Raw genomic sequence first — 25,171 nt, 5'->3', positions numbered from 1 at the left:
CACACAGTAAGACTTTATCTCCAAGTGTAATTATTACCCACACGAATGCTGTTTTCGTGTCGTCTTTTGTCTTTATTCAAGCTAATAACCAAAGCTAACCCTCTTAGCGCGCTAGCGACTGTTTTTACGCCTTTTTATAATATTGGCGTCACGGGATTCACCTCCAGGGGCCTCCATGTTAGTCGCCCCAAAAAAAGCAGTCCTCTTTGTCTCGACCCAACTTTTGCTCTCGTCTATCCGTCTGTGTGGCGTCCTAACAGGTTCTATGCACATTCACGCCGACTTAAGTCAATAAAAGTGCCGAGGGAGGGCTTCATGTGTACGCACCAAGCGGCGAGCCGTCCACGCCGAACCGCCTCCCGAAGCAGCGCCGAGACTCCGGCGGGGACCGAGCTCGCTCCGGCTCCTCCGCATTCGCAGCCGAACCCAAAGAAAGAAGCCCAAGCCGGAGGAAGATCATGTTTGTCCCCCTGCCGGTGCCGTTCGTCTTTCAAAGAGCTGCTCCGGACCTCAGCGCCTGGCGTCTCAAGTCCCCCCTGGCTCTCCGCTCCAACTCCGGTAAGACGTGTTCACTTCTCCCCCCCCCTCCACCCACCTGCCAATCCAACCCTCCCCGCGTTTGTGACATCTCCGCCCCGCCTCGGTGGCTCGCTCGATCGCTTCCTTTCTTCTTTCCTTACATCCTTTCGCCTCTCCCGGTGAAGCGTGCCCGTGCTTTCCCTCTCCTCCACTGCCTCAGCCTCCGTGTCTCTCCCCGACTAGACTCTCGGCAGGCAGGGAATATTCATGCCAACTTATCGATCCTCACGGAGATCGATTCCTCGGGCCGCTGGAAGCGAGCGTGAGGGGGAGATAGGAGAAGTGGAGCTCGGAGGAGTAAAGAGAGAGTAGCAAATGTCCTCTTTGCCCCTTTTATATTATGTTACGCTCAATATAACACTTCGCGGGTGATTTTGTACACTTTGTGTGCAAGCTGTAATCAACATTTTGGTTTGATGGGTGATGACATCCTCGCTTTTGGTCCCCGCGGTGCTGTTGGGATGCACCGCCGGGGATGAGAGCATTGAAGCGGCTCGAGTTAGGTGGTGATGGTGGTGGTAGTAGGTTGGAGCTCCGTGAAAGGGAAGTATGGGGGAGAAGTCAACGAGTGTGTCCTTTTTTTTGTCCCCCCCCCCCCCTTAGCTATGCATGCATTCATTCTTTTGAATGTATGAAAAAAATGTTTTATGCATTTAAGGAGAATTTTTGACTGTCAACTGAAGTCTCTAAATTATCCACGACATGTGCCCTGTGATTGGCCGGTGACAAGTTCAGAGTGTGTACCCCCCCCCCCCCCCCTTTCCTCCCGCCTCAAAATCACTTGGTGCCTCCAGCTCACCTTTCACCATGAATGAGTATTTTAGAAAATGCTTGTTGTTGTTGTTGTTTTCCACGAATTGATGGCGACCCGGATCCAATGCTCCCGTGCCCTTGTATGGCCTGCAAATTGACACATCGTAGGTTGCGCACCCCTTTACAATAGCGCGAGCATTGCAGGGGGTTGGTTTACGACGGTCCCAACTTCAAACATTTGAAGGTGTTCGGATATGTTGTCATGCGACAGAAGGCCTCTTTGGTGACTGCCACACTTGCTGCTTTCCAGTTGATTGTGTTATATTTATTATGTATCGTGTTTTTCTCAGAAATGTTTACCGTAAATGACTTTTGGAGGTGACAAACAGTGCAGAGGCGTAACAATGTGGTCACATTGCAGAAGGCACGCTCAGTTACTGCCGCGCTTAGCTTTTTGTTTATGTCCCAGAAGTATATTTCATACAAATATTTTCAATAGTGAGGACAATTTGAGGCGATGAGGTTTTTTTTTTTTTGCTCACATGGCACAAGAAATCATGCTGAATTACCAACATACTGTTTTTCCGTTAGATTGGTTTATATTCATGAATGAAAGTGCTTTTCGTGTACAAATATGCTGTGGTGTGACACAGGAAAAGCAGAATAACTGCCCTGCATGCTGTTTTTCCTTTCTGCTTTTATATTTATGTCCCATGAGTTATTTTCCGACAAATTTAGTGCAATTATGACATATCAAGGTTATTAAAAGGTCACAAAGTGAGTGAGTAGTAGAACAACTTCCTCACTGTTTTTCTTTATTATGCATTTATGGCATAGAAGTGTTTTTACTCGAAATATTTACTGTCGTCCTGATTTCACTACCGCATTAAAATGTTCACTGACCCCTCGGTGTGCAGGTGTAACACAGTAATGGTGAAATAAATGCGAGCCAGAGAGGCTGGGCTCTTAAAGGGCCAGGCACACGCCGCCCCACCATCCCACCCAAATATGACAGCTCACCTCTCATTTCCAAATCACTTCCAGCATATTTGAGTCGGAGAGCACCGGGCATCTCCAACGTTCCTGCACACACTCAGTCAGCGGTGCGCGGCGCGTGACAGTGATGAGATAGTTGGGGGTGGGATGATGGTTTTGGGGCGGGGGGGTGTAGGAAAGCCCCAGAAGGAGGCGAAAGGAGCAAAACCAAGGAAGGGGGAGAAATTTTGGCCCTGAAAAATTGCGAATGTCAGAAGGAGATAAAAAATAAAATAAATGCAGTTTGAGAGAGAGCGAGAGAGCAGATGACAAGGTGAAAAATGAGGGCGCGACGGAAAACCCAGTTTGAGCTGGAGAGGTGAGAGGAGGGCGTCGGGTGAGCCGTAACGTTGCCGCGGCCTGCGTCTGGCCCGACATCGGAATAATCAGGCCGAGCGATGCCATGTAGATGACGGGATAAAAGTGATTCACAAAGCCATGTTGAGTCTGTCACGGACAACAAGTGGCTGGTCGTTGTCACTGAACAGCGGTGGAAAAACGGAGGCCTTTGGCCCGCCCCCGCGCTGGGGCTCTTGATTCAAGCGTCCACTTGACTGATTTCTTTGCCCGGTAGTGGCTCCTTGACTCCTTTGACTCTGAGCTCTGCAAGTTCAGGGGGTCACGCCGGAGAGCGCTTGACTCGGCCACACCTGAGCCTTCACGACCCCCCCACCCTAACCCCCCGACGCCCCACTTGTGTTTTCGCTCTCTTTCATGTCTGAACGGGCCTCGAGCATGGCGGGGTCTCACGAAAGAGATGGACCATCATATGCCACCCGAACATCCATGTTGAACTCTTTTTTTTTTTTTTTTTTTTTTTTCCACCTGGTCAGCTTTAACTGATCCAACCTTTTGTTCCATTTCGAATGGCATTGTGTCTGCGCGTCTCGATGTGTAGTCGAGTGCTTTGCGGAGCCATCAGCATTAAGCGCGGTATGAAAGTTTAATGGGACACGGCGGAGAAACGGCGGGTTTCCCGCACGGCGCGGGACCCGATGATGATACGATGGGACGTCACAGACCTTAGATCAGTTCATTTCAACTATGCGCCTTCTGTCACACCCCATTAAGCGCCATCTTCTACCATCCACCTTTCAATGCCCCCATACTGTGCATACATGCTAACATTTGTGGGTCGTTCACAGCTCGCAATAGCTCACCGTGCTCTTGTCCAGTGGTGGTTCTGGGGGGGCGGGGGGCAACGGGGGCCAGTGCCCCTGTAGCACCGATTCTGGCCCCCCCTGTGGCCCCCCCTCCGAGCGCAGATTACGCAGTCGTGCCGAGTCGCCGACGCGAAAGGTGGAACCAAAGTGCGTGATTTAACATTCTAGTCGGACCCTTTAGTGCGCTGCGCCATTTAAAAATGAGCGGGAAAATGAGAAGCAGTTCGCAGAGAAGGAAATTACCACACACGAGTGCTATTTGCGCGCGCGTGTGTGCGCGTGTTTGTGTGTGCGTGCGTGTGTGTGCGCGCGTGTGTGTGCGCGCGTGTGTGTGTGTGTGTGTGCGCGCGCGCGTGTGTGTGTGTGTGTAACTTTTTTAGTCTCCCTTTTTATTTAAAATTTTATTTAACAGGATCAATATATAAGACATTGCCTTTTAAAATTTGGATAATTATATGCATGTAAAACATCTAGCTTCAGTGTATTTGCAATTTTTGTCCCCGGCAGGCTGGTACCATATCATCCCCTGGCTTGAATATTCTCAACAGACGTATTGTTACGCTTGCAGACATTTTAGCCCTCCTAATACTGTTTTTTTTCTCATCACTGTAATGTTATGACTACAATTTCAAAGTCTGAAGAAATAAAAAGTCAAATAAGATTTCGAATTTGTCTTTTTATCCCTGGGTTGAATGTGCCCCCCCATCAAAACCCCTGGCCCCAGCCCGGCCCCCTCAGTGAAATTGATCCAGAACCGCCCCTGCTCTTGTCGCTGGATGAGCAGGCCCCAGAAATCCCTTTTCTAACCTTCCAGAAGGAGCTACTTAGTGATTTGCAGAGTCCAGCTGAGGTGATGTATGCCCAAAAACTTCCATCTTGTGTGGAATAACTGCTTCGGATATTTTAGGCCTATTGGTACACCTTGTACAACTGCCTGCCTTTTTGGCGTTTTGTGTTTTATGGTGAGGCATCTTAACGCCTTCATACAAATAAAAATTCCATTTTCATTGAGCATCACCCATCTGTCATGGAAACCGTCGGTTGGTCCATTTCATACTTGATTCTCAAGTCAAGACTGTTTGTCGGTCCACAAGACAAGTGTTGAAAATAGTTTGAGAACTGAAACAATACTGTGTTGAATAATGTCTTTTTTTAAAAAAAAATTATTTTAAGTTTTCGGTGTTACTTGCAATCGGCCTGACAGCGGCGCGAGTTCAAATTTTGTCGCAATCGGATAAAATTTTGAAAAGGTGGTCATTGATGGACCCCGAGCCAAAGGAATCCTGAAATGTCCGCTTCAAACCGACGTAAGCCACTTTCTGTCTCTTTTTGGTAAGGGGTTTCGAGTCTTTTTTTGTGTGTGCGTGGGGGGGGGGGGTTACGCATGATAGACATACCAAATTTTCATGTTGCCAAATGAAACTGGCACCAGATTTTTTCAATTTAGCTCAAATGGGGCGAAATTTGGTGTGTTTGTTTGTCGCGAAAGCCGTCAGAGATGAATCTGCTTTAACCCTTTCATGCACCCTGTAACCCGATAACATGATAAGCTATCCACTGTAGTAACCGCTGTCCCTGAAAAAAAAAGACATTTCGCCCACCAATGCTCATAATATGCAGTATTCAGCATTTGGTGTATTGTTGCCCCGTTTTTGTTCTTAAATTTAATACGGCCCCTCGGAGCACTTTGGAAAAAGCTTCCCCTTTCCCCGGTTTTCGACAGAGGATCAATTCCATTTCCACGCACGCATCCATCTCTCGGCGATGCATCGCATGATGCCACTTGTGCCCGCTCTGCGTGGATTTGTGTCCGGGCGAGAGCCCACGTGGCGAATGAACGGACGACAGAGTGAGGTGGAGTGGGGAGGGCCCCGTGCCAGTCGCCGTGTTAACATGATTGCAAATGACAAAATGTCAACCTGGGTTTGTTAGCGACATAATGGGGAATCAATAGACGTGAAAAAGATGTCAATACTACATGCTTTATTGCATTAAGCTACCTCTCTCCTTCTCCATAAGCCACCCCGCCACTCCTCTCGCCCTCCCTCACTCCCCCCCGTCTCGCTCGCTGTCACAATACGATTCTCTCGCTGCTACAATTAGATTGCGAAATATGACTACGGGAGCAGAATGATGGCGGAATGCTCCGCTGGCTAATGAGCTTTTGGTTCTGCTCTTTGCGTACATGAGGACGGTATATCGACGCACTCCCCGCACTGCCGGAGGCCAGACTTGCTGATATACGGTTCATCTCGTCCGCATCCATCTTCCACTTTCAAGATGATATATTGCGTTTTTGTCGCATGTTTAGAGTCGGAACTTGCCGTTGTTTGCATTCACGTCTGCAGGTATAACGTGGCTCATATTTTACATTGAGATCATTATATTTGTTGATGGTGTTTATTCTGCTTATATGTTGACATTTTATCCATGCTTGTATAGTTTTTCCCGACATGCGAAGCTGCCGACGAGGGCCGGACGGCTTATTATTATTTTTTCTTTTTAATGAAGATCCCAATTCTATTTGGCAGAATAAAATAGAGATAACTGTTGAATTAATCGACTGATTTTAGAAGCACTCAATCGCCTGGCCGATTAATCTGTCAGGCCCCAATGCTGTACTTGCTGCTTTAGTTCACATCTGCATTAGAGGGTGACACTTTTTGGGGAATCTCGTGAGATAAAAAGTTCATGGGGGGGAGATTATCCAGTCAGGGGGAAAAAAAAAAAAAAAAAAAAGCCCCGGACCGATGCGCGGCCGTTTTTAATGTAGCTTACCTCCAAAATGGGTGCAGGACGGAAGTGGGAGCCAATTTGAACGGGTACAATTTGAGTGAGTCGTTTTTAGTTCATTTTTAAATGCCGCCGTGTGGACGAAGACTATTTGTTGATAACGATGCTGCTGACTAATCTTGCTGCTGTTCGCATTCACTTTTATCCATCGAGTGCCATTCAACAGGCTTTTGAAATCCCTTCTAATGCCGTCTGCATTGACCCCTTTAACGGACTTGCGCAGGTACCCAATAGCTCGCCGAACACACCTGGGGGGGGGGGAATGTTTGGCGCCGCGATGTGTGGCTAATGCACTATTAATGCTGATGAGGTCCCACAGCTCATTAGTAGCGGTGAGCGTTATTGAGTTTCTCCAGACCACACGCGTGCGCGCGCGCATCAACCACTGGCATATTAATAACCACGACCAAGCAGTGACCTTTCGCGCAAATACTTCACTCGCAGAGACGCGCCGCATCTGAATTGTGCAAACGCCCAGCGCTCCGCCTCCTGTGGTTGCATTAGTACACGCACAAGCAGTAATTTTGCTTGGCCACATCCAGTGAAATACAGCCCAGCATTAGTCCTAATCACAGGCCGGGTGAGCAGGCCACTTAATCAGACCTATCACCTGAAGAGCACACGCACCGGCCCGTAAATGGACTCTGTGTGTGTGTGTGTGTAGTTGCAGGCAGTTAATCAACACATTAGCAGGAATCAACACATTCCAAGCGCCCGCCTCCATTCCCGGTATTGATTTATAGCTTTTCTTTCCGTTGTCGTCTCTCGCCTTCACTCACATCCAGATGACGTCTACGTGCGGCGAACTGGAGCATACTTGACCTCGAAGGGGTGGGGGTGGGGGCATCGTCCTATTGTGTGTGTGTGTGGATGCCTGGTCGGCGATGACCCGGCCTGATCAGGACTTGGAGTGGGCTTCGCCACATGCTACCAATCAGAGGCTGGAAAACCAGCTTTTGAGCTCCTGCTGGTTATTGACCACTCGCTTAGTTGACTTTGGTGCTTGTTGCCGTCCCCTCAGGAATGCGTGGGAAGCAGGGTTATGCTAGAACAAATTTGACTGCTGTTTTCATGACTATGAACTGGTGTCCAAGTGGTTATTTTATTTTTTTCCAATTATCTTTATTTTTATTATTTTTCCCGGCGTTTACCAACATTTAGGACGTATGGATCGTCGTGACTGATGGCAAGTCACTTTCGGATAGTTTGGGTTAGAGCTCCGACAGTTGAGTGTTGGCCCAGATTACAAAACGGAAGACTGCTGGATGACATTTGATCATCTGGTGTGTGATTTATTATTATTATTTTTTTTTTAAATGACTAAGCCTGATATTTGCCGCCATTGACAATCTGTCTTTTATCCGTGGTGAATATGAAAGCAAGCCACAAAGTACCTCAGGAGGAATATATGAATATAAAATGTTTGTAACTTGCTTTCACCTGTCTGGTACACCTGGTTAAAAATTCTGTGCAAAATGTCAATGAGACAACCCTTCAATTTAAAAGCTGCAATTGTCCGATTGTCTCTTTCGGCCATTCACCTTGTGTATTCTGTCGTGCCTGACCACCAAATTGTCGAAAAGGCGTTGACACATTTGGGGAACATTATTCACCGGGATACATGCGTTTACCAGTGTTGGGGAGTATTCAGGTTCTAGTTTCAGCTTGAACTTGTCAGATATTGTCAAAGCATCACTCCAGCAGCATCCACATTCTCCCTGTCGGAGGGACTTCATTTGTTTCTTCATAACAAAAGCTGAAGGTCCCGGACGGTCGGTTTGCCGACAGCGCGCTCATAAACGTGCCAACAATCAGTTTTACTAGCCTCGTCTATTTTTTGAGGGGGGTGGGGGGGTCGGGGGGGGGTTGTTGATTGCAGCAGGCTGTCACCTCTGGCACCCCACTCATGTGCAAGTACATTTAGCTAATAAAAAAGACCAATAAAACCCAGAGGTTTGATTGGGTGTCTCCCCTTAGCCCGGCAGAGCGGACGGCTAAATCAAGGGTCCCCCCCACCCCCGCCCCCAGACGCCCCCCCCACACCCCCCCATTTCATTTAGCTGATACAATTTATGGTAATGAGGGTGTCCTATTAACCTCTGGGTTTCCCCTGCTGTCCTTCACGGCGAGGGTGGATGAGAGTCGTGCTTGGTGATCGTAGCGAAGGTAGCTCATGTTCTCTCTCTTGACAGAACGCGCCCACACACACACACACACACACACACACTAAATAACTGCCCAAAGCAGCTCAGGCCTTTTGAGAGCGTTGACTACATGTTTAATCTCCCTCCACTCGTCATTCTGCTGTTTCTTTATCCCCTCTGTCCTTCCTGCTCTCCAACCTCCTTTTCGGCAGGAGGCCTCTGTTCTGAAATTAATCTGCCGTACTCAACCACCTTCTCGCCCGCTAATTCTCTTGCTCAGGCTCACTCGCGTCCTTTTGTCGGCTGTTGCTAACCTTGCTTTGAACCCCCCCCCCCCCCCACCCCCCCACAATTTAAGCAGGGGGACACACGTAAACTTTTGGAAGATCTTAACAGATCCGGCGTATGATAATCAAATGAGCGTTGTCATTGTTCTTGTAGTGTGTGGTGTACTTGGAGATGACCACACAGTTAAGTTTTGATACTGACTAACTTTCATAGCCAAAATCGAGAAGGCACAATTTGGCTGCTTGACCTGGAAGACGCAGCATTGGCACCCGTCTAGCCGTTAGTTTATCGTTACTGTTCATTTACATGACATTGGATTTTTTTGGAGAATTTCGTGAAATTGCTAATACGGCTGTTTTTTTTTTTTTTGTGGTCCGGATGCTAAAAAAAAATGCAGCACGAGTGTTCAGTCGAGGCATTCACAAGTACGGCCCACCAAACGATACCGGCAGAATTCAGTTTTTAGTGCTTTCTTCGGTTGATTGTGTGCCATGCGATACTGTAGATTTCATGTGAATTATGTGCCTCGGCGAAGTAAAACTTGGGAATTAAATAAGCACCTGGCGTGATTTACAGTATACAATACGTGTTGGACAGTCTGATGCTATCTCTGAAGGTGATTGTTGTTGGTTTGACAAACGATGTGACGCAGACAAAAGGTGGAACACTTTCATCTTTTGCTGGCAGTATGAAAGTAGCTGTCGAAGGTTTTGTCCAATTGGTAGCGACTGCATGTTGCTGTTACTTGCCATTACCAGCCACCGATACTTTAGGCCTAACAAAAAAAATGTATCTTTGTTGTATCTGTATTTTTTTATAGGGGATCCTGTGTAAGTCTTTACAAACACTTTCGGTTTTGAGGTCGCAAACAGCGGCGTAAGAATATGTGGTAACGCGCAACAAGAAGGCATGCTCAGTTATCGTCAGACCTTTTTTTTTTTTTAATGCGCTTGTTTTGTATTTATGGCTTGGAAGTGTTTTTCCACACAACTATTGCACGACTGTGCGCATCACTCGGTGATCTACGCCGTCTTCCCACAAAACAAGCGTGCGCATTTGAGATTCGCTGTGGCTGCTGTTAAAATGCAACGGCGTTGTTGCATTGTAATGTTGTTTTTTTTTTCTTTTTCTTTCACCGTTTCACCCGCCCCGCTCTATCCAACAAAACCATATCGACACGCTATAGGGTTAGATGTATGGATGTATCAAAAGTAGGAGGGGCGGCAATCCCTCTCCCGCTTCTGTACAAGGGCTGCGCCCCTCTGTCCCTTTGTGTGCTTGTAAAGAGGAACAAGAGAAGGAGGCACAGTTGAGGGAAGGCGGGGGGAGGGGGGGGCATCCAAGGAATGACTAAGTGACCTCTCTCCTCTCTTTTGACATGCTCATGTTCTGTCCGTTTTCCCGTGGCCCCTCCCCTGCCTCCTCCTCCTCTTCCTCCCTCTTTCATCCTATTTCGTTCCCCCCTTTTTTCAGCCTGGTTAAGTCGCCATGGCTGTTGGCCTCTCATGTCCCGTCCTTTCCCTCCCCTCCGCCGTAGCCCCGCGTCCTCCACAGTAGCTGCCTGCTTGCCAAAGTGTCTGTAAGACGCATTAAGGCCCATAAAAGCCTAGTTTGTGGTGGCACCAGTCAGAAGTAGTGTACAAAAGTGACTTGAAATGAGCCGGTGATTACCCGCGAACATGGGAGAGAGGCGACCAAGTGGCCAGGAGAGTGTGAGACAAGGCCACGGCAGCTTTCTTGCGCCAGTCTCTTAAAAGAAAATGGAAGAGGAAACTAATATTTGTTTGTCTCTCCCGAAGAGCTAAAAAGCCGACCTGAGTGCAGGCGTGGCGACGCAAAGTTACAAACTCAAATTTTCCTCCAGCGTCCACCACAACTCCCTTCGCTGTCACCCCTCCGCCTAATTGGCCACATGCTGCCTTGAGTGACAAGTGTAATCATCAGTCAAATTATAAGTGGGGGCCGGGGGGGGGGGTGCAGGAAAAAGGGGAACAGCAGAAGGTGGTTTGGGGGTCGGGGGCGGGTGGTTGAAAGGAAGTGCTTTGATCAAACATAAAGATGGAGGGCCGGGAGTCCAAACAGACGGAGCTACATGGAAACCTGCTGTCCGCACACCTGCTGCTTCGCTGTGCGGCAACATTAGCAGCACGTATCGCTAATGGCACAAAGTGTATTGATTGGCTTTCTCATGTAAATGGCATTGAACTTGGCCTCGGCGCTTTCTCCCTACGCCCTCACAACGCCGACGAGCACGAGCAGGCCAACAAAATAGAATAGGACGTGTCGAATCACTTTACGATTGGGAAATTTAGTGCAGTTCTAGGTTAGATAAGCTCTCAATAGCACGGGGTGGGGGATGAGGGGCGGGGGGTAGTTGCACATTTTGACATTGTGTCCTTTCCTGTGTCGTTCGTGGAGTACGAGTCATCACTCGCCTTATCTTAAGAGCATATTTGAGAAGAAGACGTACGCTATTATCACGACACAATGAGTCGTGAGTCACAAGAGAAGGGACGGGGCGGCAAAAAATAAAATAAAATAAAAAATCCTGAAAACCACAGCCTAAACCAAACAGTCCGACGCAGCCAGTTTGGAAAATGTCCTCGCTGCCTCCGTCGCCTCCCCAGACAATCTTTGCGCGACACCTATTTTCCTCTCCTGCCGCAACACTCCTCTCCGTCGCACGTACTTCAAATCATTGAGCCGTTTCTCTTCTCCTTTGTTTCAATCCGACTTAATGTGCGCCAACTATCACTTTCACAGCATGAAATCTCGACTGGAGTGTCAAGTACGTTGATTTTACATGATAGAAGTAAACATGTTCGCCGGTGCATTTACACATTTAACTCATTCAGTACCAGCCAATTCTAGACCAAGTCTGAAAAGACGTTTAAAAACGTCTTTGGGAGTGAATGAGTTAACAACCTAACAAGACCATGCGCAAGTGGTCCGATGTTTACGGCAGTACTGACATACCAGAATTTCGAAATTACCGCCGTACGTACTGTTATTCATTTGAACTATTTTCTATTTATAGCCTATTGGTATTTTCCATACAAAAACAAAAGTCGCCCTAACTCTGAATAAGCATTATTGTAAGTTACGATATGTACAAATTGGCTTATGAGTGAGAACGGGAACGAAAATTATAAATGCCGCAACATAACAATTTTACGAACACTGAAGTTGCTGAAAATTGCCGATAAACATTAAATGTGCGCTTTCCGTGAAAAAAAACAAAACAAAACGGGGCTCTGGAGGAGGGAAACTGCTGTTCCATTTCTATTTGGAGGCACTTTGTTAGTGAGAGCAGACGCTATCGCTCGCCGGCGCGCTAACGAGGTTTTACAGTAATTAGGAGTGCTGATGAAGCACTTGGATTCCTCGGCCGTGGCGGCGCGCTCATTAGCGGCCAGCTCGCCGCGGCCTCAGTCACATCCTATTAGGCGGCTCAGTGTACACTTTGAATCAGGAGCCAGAGATTAAGCAGAGATGAAAACACACACACACACACACACTACTAAATTGGCTAAAGTCCACAATACTCTCCCTACTATAAAAAAAAAGTTTTTGTTGACGAAAACTCCTCCTTTAAGTACGGCTTGAAAAAAAAATCAACTAATTAGAGAGTGTTACATGGCGCGTGAAGTTTCTCCTCCGAAAAGTCGTGATTTACAAGTCACTTTTAAGAACACTAAAAAACGAAACGCTGTCAGCCCACGGCTCAGGCCATGACACTCGTGCGCAGACATCACATGCCACCCCACCAAGCCACGCCTCTTAAAGGCACAACACCGATGCGACAGGCTGTCGTATTGTCTATACATGTTGTGCTTGCAGTTTTTGTGTGTACAAAATGCATTGACAATGTGGTAAGAAGTGTATTGTAATGAGTTGCAATATTTTTAAAGCGTGTAGAGCTTTTATTTTGAAAACTATTTTTTTCTTCCAATCAGTCTCTCTATTGCAGAGTTGGAGATGGAATGTATCCCCTCCCCAACGATGAACAGGCTTTCGTTGAATTGTCTTTTCTTTGTTCAAGCTGATTTTTGTTGACTCTGGAACGGTTTTGCCACTTCTTTTGTAACATTAGCGCCTCTTGCTGTGCGTCTCGTTCCCCCTCTCTTGCTGCTTTTTTGTGTGATGGAGTGATTATTGAGGACGTGACTCCCGTGTTTAACGCCGCTTGATGAAGTCCGCCTTTGTCCGTCTGCGCTAACCTATCGCAACCGGGACAGCGCTTATAGCAAAATCAATACGCACAAGTCGAAGAGCGACCCAGCCATCGAGAGGCCGGGATGAGTAGGTGTGCGTGCTCGTGCGCGGGCGCGCGTGTGTGTGTGTGTGTGTGTGTGTATAGGTAGATAAAGCCGGAAGACCAGAAGTGGGAACGGGTATGACCCGGAAGGGAATTTGAACACTTGACCCCCCGCTGCTGCTAGAGTGTTACTGCTGGGGCATAAATCAGCGCATTCATATTAATGATTGCACTGGCCGAGGGGAGCTCCATGTATGTGCATGTGCGTGATTGTTTAAGCCAGCGACGCCGAAACAGTGTTTCCTGCACAGTAGTGAGAAATCACACAATTGTTCTCCAAATATTTATTTTACTGTTTTCTATTTATGACAATAAGTATGTTCATCTCACTACAGTACGCAAGCAAGATTTAGTGACCCGCAAAATAATTTCTTTTCCACTTGATGGCAATTAACCCGTGGATCCACTTTTTGTGAAATTTTAGTTGGATTGTATTCCGTGAGATTATTTTTAAATGTTAAGGAAAAAAAGAGTGGGGGCAGCGGGCTGGTCTAAATTAGGGCCCAAGATTTTACAAATCTGCCTTTTTCATTCAGATTTTTTTTTCTATACACAAACACATTACAATGTAAGACATTCATATTTTTTTTATTTAATCTGTCTGATTGGTCATCAGCTTCCCAAAAAAATCCATATTGGTCGGGCCCTAATCTTAATTTGACACACTACGGAGAAGAATGTTAACATTCAAACGATGAAAAACGAGGCTTCAAAGCTGTGCACAATCAAGCCTTTGTTTTAGTTCTCTGATGCTGTAACCGTTTCTGATGAATGCGTTGAACCCAGCCCTACTCGGCTCACTCTCATTCTCCCACCTCTACTATGACCTGGAAAAATGATGCCCTGTTGTATAGCATCTTGCATATGCCGACGCATAACTACACGTTTGAGCCACCAAAATATGCCGTGGAACTATGAGGTGCGCTAAAGCTGCCACACAGTATGAAAACTTCACCCCGCCCCCTTTTTTTGTATTATTATTCTTATTATTTTAGTATATTTTGTTGCCTTCACCTCCTCTCTGCAACGTGCGCACACTTGTGTCTGATAACGACGCACTCTAAAGCTGACACGCATGAGTTGATTTTTGGAATTTGATTTTGGGGGGGCTGGTTAGCTAGCCAACTACACATTGCAAATTGTGATGGATAAGTTAATAGCGGAGGAAGGGACGACTTCTGCCAAAGTATGTCACCACTTACGCAAAAAAAACCCAAAAAAACCAATAAAATCAGGAAAACTTAAAAGCAATTAGCGCGACATCTCCACAGTTGAGTGCAACATATTTCTGTCTTAGCCCGTTTTCAGCACTTATCTTCATATATGTGCAATGTATTTTCAAAACAAATCTCCTCATTGTACGAGGTTTTTAAAAATACGTCTCGGCTCAAAAATGGAGGAATACCGGTTTTAGCGGAAAACCTGCGAGTGCGAAGATGACTGGCGGCAGAAGAGGGGACACGGAGAAGGAAGAGAGTAGTAGAGGGAAGGGGGTTGTGTGAGAGAAGCACAGCTGGGAAATGAGAAATGCAACCCCCCCTGCCATCCATCCTTCTATCCATCCCTGCACCTTAAACACACGCACACACATCGGATTCCCATCTCTTTATCCTCCCCTCAGGAAAGAAGGGATGGCAGTGAGATAGGAAGAGACGAAGAAGGGGACAGATAGTCGCATTAAAATTCATGCTTCCCTCCCACCCTCCCCGGCTATTATTTATTTATTTATTTATTTATTTCCCCCTGCTGAAAATCAATAGTGTTTACTATGAATGAGTGCAAGAGTGGACAACAGTGGTGCCAGGGGGACAGAGAGACAGACGGAAGAAGAAGAGGAGGAGGAGGAGGAGGAGGAAGAGGAGGCTGGGTGACTTTATTGCAGCGGGCAGAAACACCAGAGGCCAAGGTTAAAGACCAGCTGGGGCAGTGAGACAGAACAAGAGACGCACTAAGTAAATTCAGCTGTCTTGTAAAACAGACAGAGTGCTCCCGTAAATGCATATCACGCCAACGGGCTATCATAATCACGGCATATGAATCACAGTCCAACCCGCCTTGTAATTACCCGCCCCCGTTGATAGCCCAACTTTACCGCATGCGCCTCGGCCGCCCTTCGCGAGAGATCGAGATGTGCGCCTTTTTTTTCTTCCCAAATAACCGTAACAGCCAAACGGCACTCGCATGCAAACGCACCACAGAGCGGCTTGCTCGTGCAGACGTGAACTCGCCAATCGCAGGGCACACACAGACGAACAACCATCCGCGCTCACACTCATGCGTAGGGACAATTTGGAGTGTTCAATCAGCCTGCCGTGCATGTTTTTGGAATGTGGGAGGAAAGCGGACTGTGAAGTCGACACGCTAACTACTGGAGCACCGAGCCGCCAACTTCCAGATTGATATCTAAAAAAACTTGCAAAAGTTGGGGACGTTAAAACCGGAAAACACACCCACACCCACACACACACACACACACACCTCCTCCCCATAGTGGAGCATTTGTGTTGCCCCCCCCACCCCCCCCACACACACACATATAAGTGTCAGCAAATAGTTTTTTGTCTCCCTCCTTGTTTTTGTTTTGCCGTCACGCTCTCACTGTTGAGCGTAATGTATGTGACGCTCATACGTGGCCCTTGTCCTTGCGCATGGCGAGCCAAGTGGGGGAGGGGGTGCGATGCGGTATACATTCAGGCATCTCATGCATTATGGAAAGTGCAGGTGAGCGAGAGCGCGCGGCCCAAGGTTCACGGCCAATCTCGGCCGCGGCCCTTTTGTTATTAGCATAGCATCACCATTTCAAATCGGACTGTCAAAAGGCGACACATGTTTTATTCAGCGACCGATATTGATCACGTTATGCATACATACAAATCCATGCTGTGCATACCCCGAGCCGGGCCTTTGACATGCTAACGATGCCTCTCGCTTGCATAACCGCGGCTGAGGTAGTTTATGAAGTATCTTGAAGCAAAGTATTTCCACATGCGCTGAGGCGTTTTGAAAAGTAAATTTCGTCTTTGCATTCAGAGGCTGTCAATTGTGTGTAGACGCAACCGGTGGCTTTAACATCTCTCGTGCATTTCAGCTAGGCCTGGGCAATTCATCCAAATGTAACCGTGGTAATCGAAGAAAAAGTGCAAGTTCCTACATTGCGAAAGCACCGCGTGAATGCACGACGTCGCTGACGGCAAGCGTGGAACGTATTGTATGTTCTTGTGTCTTTGACACCCAAGCTGGAGTTCACTGCAAAACTAAACACACAACAGAAAGAATTACACACATTTAAAAAAGAAATCAAATAAAATAAAATTTTTAAAAAAACCCTCCTCCAATGGACAAACTTTTACACACATGGTTTCTTCAGATTGATTGTCGCCGTTGTCGCCCAAACGTTGTCGAGGTCATACCGCGGTTGCTAATCCCCCCCACCCCCACCCGCCCTCCAAATCCACTCTTGCAACGTCTTGTCTGCCGACGACCTCCGTCCGCCTACGCCCATTAAGAGCCGACACATCACTTTAAGAGCTTTTCTTTGTCCATCAACATGTTTACCCTCTGTCAATATTCCTCTCTGTGTTAACTCCGCTTTTCACTCGGGTTATTGTTAACCGTAGCGGCTGTGCTAAATCTCCCGGAGCCTTTGAGAGGTCACAGTAGACTGGTGGGGAGGCAAATGTAGCCACGATGAAGCGTGCGTTCTTGTCCCACGATTCCCCAATGAGACACAAGGAAGGTAAATGACTTGTCCTTCCTATTAAGGCTTTGATCAACCCTTCATTAACCGACCGTCTCAATTTAACCCTCGGATTTCTTTCTTTCTTTTTTTGTCGCTCCCATTGAACGTATTTTTTTTTTTTTGTCCAGCCGTCTCCGTCTGGTGCTGTTCCCTTAGCGACAGTTTCCAAGGTGCCCATTGCCAAGGCCATCGGGGTCCAGTGATGTCACACATGCATAACTCCACACCTTTAATACTACTCTCCTCCTTCTGTGCACCCCCCCCCCCCCCAAAAACCCCAAAACAAAACAAAAACACTTTTTAAAGATCGATCCCCCACATGAAATTTGGTAGGTGTGCCAATTATGAGTCAGAATCTCTCAAGAAGCAATGACTGGAAAGATACAGGAAGTCGTCTATTTTGGTTCAAAGTGGCCGTTTTTTGGTAATTTTGGCCACTTCCTGGCAGGGGTTCTACAAAAGCAAATTTGCTTGAGCGATTTTGTCAGATTGCTACAAAACTACTTGGTGAACCAGACAGACCAGAGAGAGGGTTACGCTGAATGATGAGGTCCATTTTCTTTCTTCTTGATTGTAATTACCGCTGGTCAGAGCATAGGTGCAAATTTTGTATTCAATGAATACGCAAATATTAACATGCTTACATAACTCTATAAGTCAAAGGTTGACCAAAGCCACTTATTGAAAACTCAGGCCCTAAAATCCTTTTTACTTGACATCTAATTTTGTTGTCGTGTCAATAATGAGCCGGCATGCAGAAAAATCTCAAGAAGCTTCGTTTGAAAAGACACATGACGACGTTCATTTTGTTTGAAAGCGGAGACGTCCAGGCAGAGGTTTTTCAAAAGCAAACTTATCTGAGAAATTGTCCATTTGCTACAAAATTTACAATTGAACTATAAAGACCAGACAAAGGTTGACACTTAATTGTGAGCAATTTCACTGATTGCATTAGGTTGCAGCACGGGAGCAAAGTTTGTCATAAAATAAAACAAAAAAAAAGCCCAGACCCACAAAGTCAAAACGTGATCAAAAGCCCCACTTGAATTTTTTGACAATTCATCCCTGAATGTCCGCTTTAATTAAGAACATGAAATGAAGGAAACTTATGAGGATTTGTGGTTTTCCTTATTGCGTGGGGGCACCTGATGCACCGATTTATTCCATCGAAGTTTAGTTTGTGATTCTTTCTTTTTTTTTGTCTCCCCAGCGGTGACCCCTTATCTTCCCCCCGTCAGTGTAACCTCCCTCTGTCCGCAGTGTACATGACGCTCTACATCTGCTCCATGTTTAAAAGGTCATTTGTCAAATCTGACATTCTCTGCCCTTACCAAAGGTTTCCTCAATATCCCGTCTACCGCACCCCATCTCCCCTAAACCAGAATTTATGTTTCTCATCTGTTTGTTTGGCTTTCGTACAAACCCTTCCTGACAATACATCTCGCTTCGGTGCCACAACATATCAGGAGAAACATAGGTGGCTGAATTCTATCATTGTGTAATGTCCAATACACTACAATATGATGTGCTCCCCAGTGTGCCTTTGTGCGCGTGTGTTTAGGTTGCCTCGGTAGTGGAGTCAAGGCTTTCTAAAAATGTCACTTGGAACTGGGAAATTCATCGCACACTCGCGCACATTTTGAAGTCGGACTTCGGTAATGGTGCATGTGTTTTGTGCAGTTTTTGTGCGTTAGCGGAGAAAAATCAAGATGGTGGATTCCATGTGGATAAAGAGAAGAGCGCTCACCTTTTTTTTTTCCATCTAGATTTTCTTTACTGCCTCCCACGCGAAACTGCAAACGCGCACACGCCGCACACACAAACACACACTGTGCGTCATTTGAACTGGGACGATAATCATCGAGCATTCATGTCAAAATACGCACTTTTTACAAGAATGTTTGGTTTATGACTGCAAGAAATTTCACACCAGTCTAATAATCTTTCAATAAATCATTTTTATTACGCTAAACTGCGTGTCCTTAAAAAGTTCGAAAATGGCGACCGCGAATTGAATCGATTTGTGTAATTGAATTTACCGGTAAATTTTCCCGCAGATTAGATTCTGGATGTATTCTAGTTAGATGAGGGTTTGCGTGGCAGTGAAAGAAACTGAGCGGCACCGTCAAGAGATGTTCTTGAGGTGGAAGAAAGCCGTTTTGGGGGTTTGGGTGATATTTTGGTCCAAAGAGAGATTACCATCAAAAAAGGAGTCCAAGGTTGCAACAGTGAGAGGAGGCAGGACGGGGTTGAGTTGTCGCTAGTGAGGTTAAAGTTGATGCCTGTTTGCGTGAGCGAGTTTGGTTGTGATAAGCAAGTGAGATTTAGTGCAGTTGAGAATGAGAACGTTTGTTTGCATCCAGGAGTCAATATAAGCAAGACAGTTAGACAGGTTGGAGCGGGTTGTTGGGGTGAGATGTCATCAGCGTACCAGTGGAAGCGGAGACCGTGATGACGAATGATTTGGCCGCGGGGGAGAAGGTATAGAGGATGAAGAGGACCAAGCACAGAGCCTTGGGGGACACCATGAGACAGGGGGCAGTGGAGGAGGAGGTGTTGTTGATGTGGATGAATTGTTTCCTCTCTGTGAGATATCAGTGAAGCCAGGTGAGGACATTGTGATGTGATTGCAGGCGAGAGAGTAGGATGGAGTGGTTGGAGCAAAACATGCTCGTATTCAGTCAAAGGAAATATATTGTTAAAGTGTTCTGTGTCTGTGTGTGTGTGTGTGTGCGCATGTGTTTATTTGCTTTGAATTGTGAGAATTGTGAGTCACTTACAGGAGTTCTTTGTTTGTCTGCATAACTGTTGTACTGCCCCCTTGGTGGGCCGTATAAATTATTTTTTTTTTATTTTTTCCTGTGTCGCTGTTCCGCATAAACATGAGGGAAAAAAAGATGGGTAGGATCCTCTGCAAATTTGCTGGAACAGAAGATCTGACCTTTACCTGCCTTTGCATTTTACATCGTACTGTAGGTACTACACCTCCTCCAATTAATCACCAGGATGAAGAAATGGCCCGCCTGGAATAGACACCTGCCCAAATGGCCGTTATTGCTTTGAACCGTGACATTTGATCCCACCATGTGTGATGGTAGGCGCCGCCGGCAGAGCTTTAATGGAATCTGTAAAGCTGATGTTGAGAATTGTGGTTAGACGCCAACAAGTATTATTTAGCGCCATTTGTACAAATCAACATCTCCCTTCTAATCGACACCTTTCTCCAAATGAGCACTGGCCACTTGCTGCGGTTGAGTAACGGATGAGTGACAGTGTAATATACGTTATTAAAGTTGTTGCAAAGCATCGTTTTGTACAAGTTGCCATGATTGTGAATGGAGACAATGTCGCTCTCAGCTGCTGTGACAGTTGGGGAGTGGAGGAGGCGGGGGCGGGGGGTGGGGGGTGGCATTGGCAGGCTTTTTGAATGACTGTTCGCTTCTGTAGACAAATCAATGGTAAAGAGTGACGTTATTTCCAAGCTAATGCGTCTCGCTGTGTGTTCTTTCTGTTCGTGCTCCCACTTCGATTTTATCGCACCTCCTTCAACTTTGCTTCAGGAACCGTTTCCATTTCTTTGTTTGTCGTAATACGTGTCTTTTATCTCTGTCGACGCTTTCTCCCGATTGGTCCGTGTCTCCTCTAACCACCCCCATCCTCCCTCCTCTTCCCCGGCTATTGATCCAGTCATAGTTTTCTCAGTCTTCACAGCGCTGGGCCGCTCTAATCAATACAGATAATTGTCTGCTCTCTCCCCATGCCAAACATAGTCTCTACCTCTCCCCTTGCTCTCCCTTTTTGTCAATGAACCCCAGTGTTTTCTTCCACTGCCCCACCCTTGCGGACGGGAATTCCCGCTCCCCTAATGACGGGAGATAACCTGCTTTCTTTACCGATTTTTTTCTCCCCCCCCACCCCACCGCAACCTCCCTTTCCTCCCTCGTTCATCGATTACTGTGAGAGTCTGGGACCGGCCCGAACGCCCTACAGATGTAAACACGCTCACTGCTGATGTTGTGGTTTAGTTGCGGTTTGGCCACAGACCCCCCCCCCCACCCCTCCCCCCCTCTCTCCCACATTACAGCTGTCACTCACTTAAGACAAATAAACGCCTCACCTCAAGTAGACACCAGTGATGATCTCATCAACACTTTTGTTTACGTCATTGCAACCGGACTGTTCTGGTTTTCTAAGAATGCGTTTCGCCTCTCATGCGAGCGGGCTTCCTCATCTTATGCAACACGTCTCGGTTAGGACTGCACCCAGAAAGCCTTTGAGACAGACGCGCTAAGCGCTATATGTCGCATGTTCTGGAGCATGATCAAACGGTCTGCAAAAATCCAAATGTATTAACGTGTTTAAAAAAACTTCCCGGTTGAGGAAACAAAACGCACCACGACGTTCAACTGGAGGAAATCTGTCCACGTACTACGTCCTGTCCATGCCTTTAAAACATGGTAGTCAGAGCTGCAGTTAAGTAGAGGTCAATTAAAGGCTTTCAAATGGACACTCAAGTAAACAGTACACCCGATTGCACTGTGAAGTCATATTGTGTCTGTACATGTGTAATCCTGTGTGTTTAATAATGCATCCAGCTCACAAGGGCCTGCAGGTATTTTGTGTGTGTGTGTGTGTGTGTGTGTGTGTTAGTCTCTGTTGTATACTCTATCGCTGAGGCCAATCTGGAACTGCAAGTTAAACCGCGCAAGCAATATCAATGCTGATGTATATAAAGAAAAAAAGAGCCGAGATCCGCGTGTTTGTGTGTGTGTGTGTGTGTGTGTGTGTGTGTGTGTGTGTGTGTGTGTCCAGTGTTTACTCAAATCTCTCATATCCATTCACATCTGCTGCAAGTGATGTGCTTCTGTGCTTGGTCTTTTCCACAAGGGGACTAAGTGAGATGGAAACAGCGAAGCACTTATCAGCCACGATGTCGCTCACAATGGAATGATTTGCTCCCGTATGAGAAAACGGGAGGGAGGGCAACTGCCAATCATTCTCGTTTGAACTCAAAGGTATACTCGGGGTTGTGTGTGTTTTTTTCTTTTCTTCTTTTTGTCACGGTAGCCGCTTTCACACCGAGACCTCGCAAAATTGGCAATTGGTAATAGAGGACCTGGCGTTATCCACTTTTGCCTTTTTTTTTTTTTTTATATAGTTACCGATTCATATGTCTCACCAAAAATTGCCTGGCAGACTTTGTCCGTCACGTTCCTTGTTGGTGTCGTTTACACAGAACAACAACGTGGTTGGGGGGAAAAAAGGTGCAAGTGTGTCATCTGTAGCCTCTTCCGCACAGATTATCTGCAAAATTGCAGGAACGAAAGACGCAGCGTTGATGTCTTTGCCTTTTTTACCACAACCCTTTTCACAGAAGGACTTCTCACAGTCATCGCATGAAAGAGCCTTTTGCATTCCATGTGAAAATCAAAATTTTCCCAGTTGAAATCACCAGTATACAGAAAAGAGAAAAAGTGGGGGGAAGTTGACTTTGCGATTTTCCACCTTCTCAGGTGATATCAGAGCAGTAACTGGGGGCATATACTTTAAAATCTGTATCTGTTATTAACGCGCATGTAGAGAGATGCCGGATCTTCTGTTACGACTCTGCTAGGGCTGGGCGATATGTCATAAAATTTGGATCACATTAACAATTGAATAAAAATGTTGGTGTAAAAATAACGGAAGAATTCATGAATGGGTTTATACGGTAGAAATACAACAAAAAATGAAAACAAAGATATATCATTTTGTTGCTCGATGTGTTGTTAGTTATAATGATACTTTTAAGACATGTACCTGTATCTTTATTTTTTTTTTTTAAAGTCGCCGTGTAGTAACTTCAAACCCGTATCGCACTGAGCGACAAATGGTTGCTCATGTTGGCAAACGCGAGGACTGTTTTTGAAAATTTGTATTTTATTACCGTATATATTTTTTACAATTTTCGACAATTTTGAACATGTTCAAAATTGAATAGCGACTGACGAAAAACTGACAGTCGAGCGCAAACACTCGCAAACCTTTGACACTGAAGGAGACTTGGTATGACCGCGTTTAGCCACATTCGCTAGCCGACCGTGCTCATGCGGAGAAAATTAGCTTGGTGTCGAGCATTCCCCCAGTATTTTCCTGGGAAAGCAGGGAGGATGGAGTGACCATTCTAGATTTGTTTTTTGAACGGGACCTAGTTCAAAATGATGCTGTCAGACCAGAGTGAAGCCAGTTTCACCCTGAAAGAGATAAAAGCATGTCATCAACATGTGTTATTGGGATTCTTTGGTCGAGTCCAAATGTATACTATGAGCCAAATTTACAGCATCATCATACATTAATATATTGCATACCCTGAGGTGGAAGAAATTCTGATGACTATAAAAGGGGCTTCTGGTATGTCGGTGACTGTGTGTTGTTATCTGGAGACATTTTCAAGCAGAAATCCTGCAAAATTGCACTAACGGATGATACTGCATTCATCCGCCTTTGCCTTTTATCCAGCAAAGCGGGATACGGAAAGAGACCTCAGATAAACATTATCCCCTTTTACCCAGCCAAAGCCAACATTTCTACGCTGTTTTCCTTCTCTGGGCCGCTTATACAAAAAGCAAAAGAGCAGAAACGGGGGCAAAATCCACACAGCTATTTTTGACCTTCCGAGTATCAAAGTCGTAACGGAGGTGAAAAAGTCAAACGTCAAAGGCAATTTTGGAGACGTGAGTTTCCGTCCCAGGCAAAATGAACTTCACATCCCTTAGTCATGGCGTTTGGTAGCTGGGCCTTCAGCGGGGACTTGCCTTTTTCTTAATCCACCTTTTAATACGACCACAATCATGCCACAATTATTGAATTCATCAATACAAGACTTTATGGAAATGCAATGTAACACCACTCAACGTCATACTCACCAGTGATGTTTAAATGCACTGATGTGTTCAGATCAGTACAGAGGATGGAAAAATACTGGATGGAAAATCATCATGGGCTATATACCCTGTGACACCCAATTTGAAGAAACGGTCCAATTCTTAGTTCGAGTTGCCAGCACTGATGATCGAATACCTTTGGCAGATTAGATTGGCATGGCAACACCCACAGGTTGAAATCTGATTGGACACAAGAAGTCCAAAAAGTTTCAACAGAGGAATCACCACGGTTGGAAATAAATTCATCCAGTTTAATTGAACAAGTAATACGTACATTCGATTTAGGCTCGAAATGTAGGTCACTGCTTCTGATAGTGTTTTTAGGCCAGCAGAGAATGTCTGATCGTCCACCACTGACCCCTTCGCACCCGCCTCTGTTACTGCGGTACTCCTTCTGAAGGCAGAACAAAATTACTCGTCTGAAGCGAGACGAAAAGTAGTCTTGTGTTTGTCGGCGATAGTGTGTTATCTGTGTGATTGCCCGCATTGCATGTGTGTGTTTGTTTAAGAAACTAAGGTTTACCCACCGGCTCGAAAGGGGCCAGCAGCAGGATGGACAGTGGAGGGCGATGGGTGGCGGTGTGTGTGTGTTTGGGGGGCTTTACGGGGGTGGTATTATTGTCGTTCGCTGCCGCCGGGAGGTTTGGAATAGGGGAGACAGCAGGGATCCTCTTCTCCCCTTCATCCCTCTTGGGAGTTGAACCGTCAACCCCCTAACCTTCCTCTAGCCCTCTGGTCATGGACTTGAACTCTGTCATCGCCCCCACCCTCTCTCCTCCTGATGGACAATCTGTTCTCCTCCCTGGCTGCAGCGCTGTGCATGCCATTAACGGATAAACAGCCCCTGTGTGTGTGTGTGTGTGTGTGTGTGTGTGTGGGTGTGGGTGTCCACGCATCGGTCAAATGTTTGGTCAGTTGGCTTTGGCGTGGGGTCGTGGCCCCCGCCCCCTTTTTCATGAATTGCTCGTCAAACGGAAAGAAATGCTCTTGAAATTTGCTGAATTTACAAAGACTGGATTTACACGGTGTGCCTTTTTTTGTTTTGTTGTTGGAGTCGCACATTTCGGCTAAGGTACCGTCTTTCATTAGAAAAATAACCGTTTTGGTTATTTTCTGACCAAAACCAGTAGTGAAAATCCGATCTGTATATCGGATCGCTGGTAGCCAAGTCAACGAAGCAGACTGCTTGGTAAAATGCACGACTGCATCTGACCCCCCCCCCCCCAAAAAAAATAATTAGAGAAGCAAAATAACCATCAGTGGGTGGCCTAAGGAGTAAAGTGGAAGTGATTTAAATCAACTGCGCATGTGATATTTCATATTTGTATGATTTACGCCAAATTGCTTCCGTCTGTTGCCACTGCCCACTGTTGATGCTTGCCATTTTGTGTCTTGGCTTGATTTGTGTCTTGAGTTAGTTCAGAGTGCATAGAGAC

General features: G+C 46.3%; 1 protein-coding gene across 1 annotated transcript in view; it reads left to right on the top strand.

Moving 5' to 3' along the window:
• The first annotated feature begins 458 nt into the window (after positions 1 to 458).
• Positions 459 to 25,171, top strand: part of pou2f2b (POU class 2 homeobox 2b) — a 55,971-nt gene continuing 31,258 nt past the window's right edge. The window contains exon 1 of the mRNA XM_086113894.1: positions 459 to 558. Coding sequence (XP_085970020.1) covers positions 459 to 558 — 100 coding nt within the window. The remainder of the gene's footprint in view (positions 559 to 25,171) is intronic.

Source organism: Hippocampus guttulatus, chromosome 6 (genome assembly GCF_054856545.1).
Source record: "Hippocampus guttulatus isolate MCC_2025c chromosome 6, RoL_Hgut_1.0, whole genome shotgun sequence".
NCBI lineage: Eukaryota > Metazoa > Chordata > Actinopteri > Syngnathiformes > Syngnathidae > Hippocampus > Hippocampus guttulatus.
Note: the sequence above shows the minus strand (reverse complement) of the source record. Positions and strands in the feature narration are given on the sequence as shown.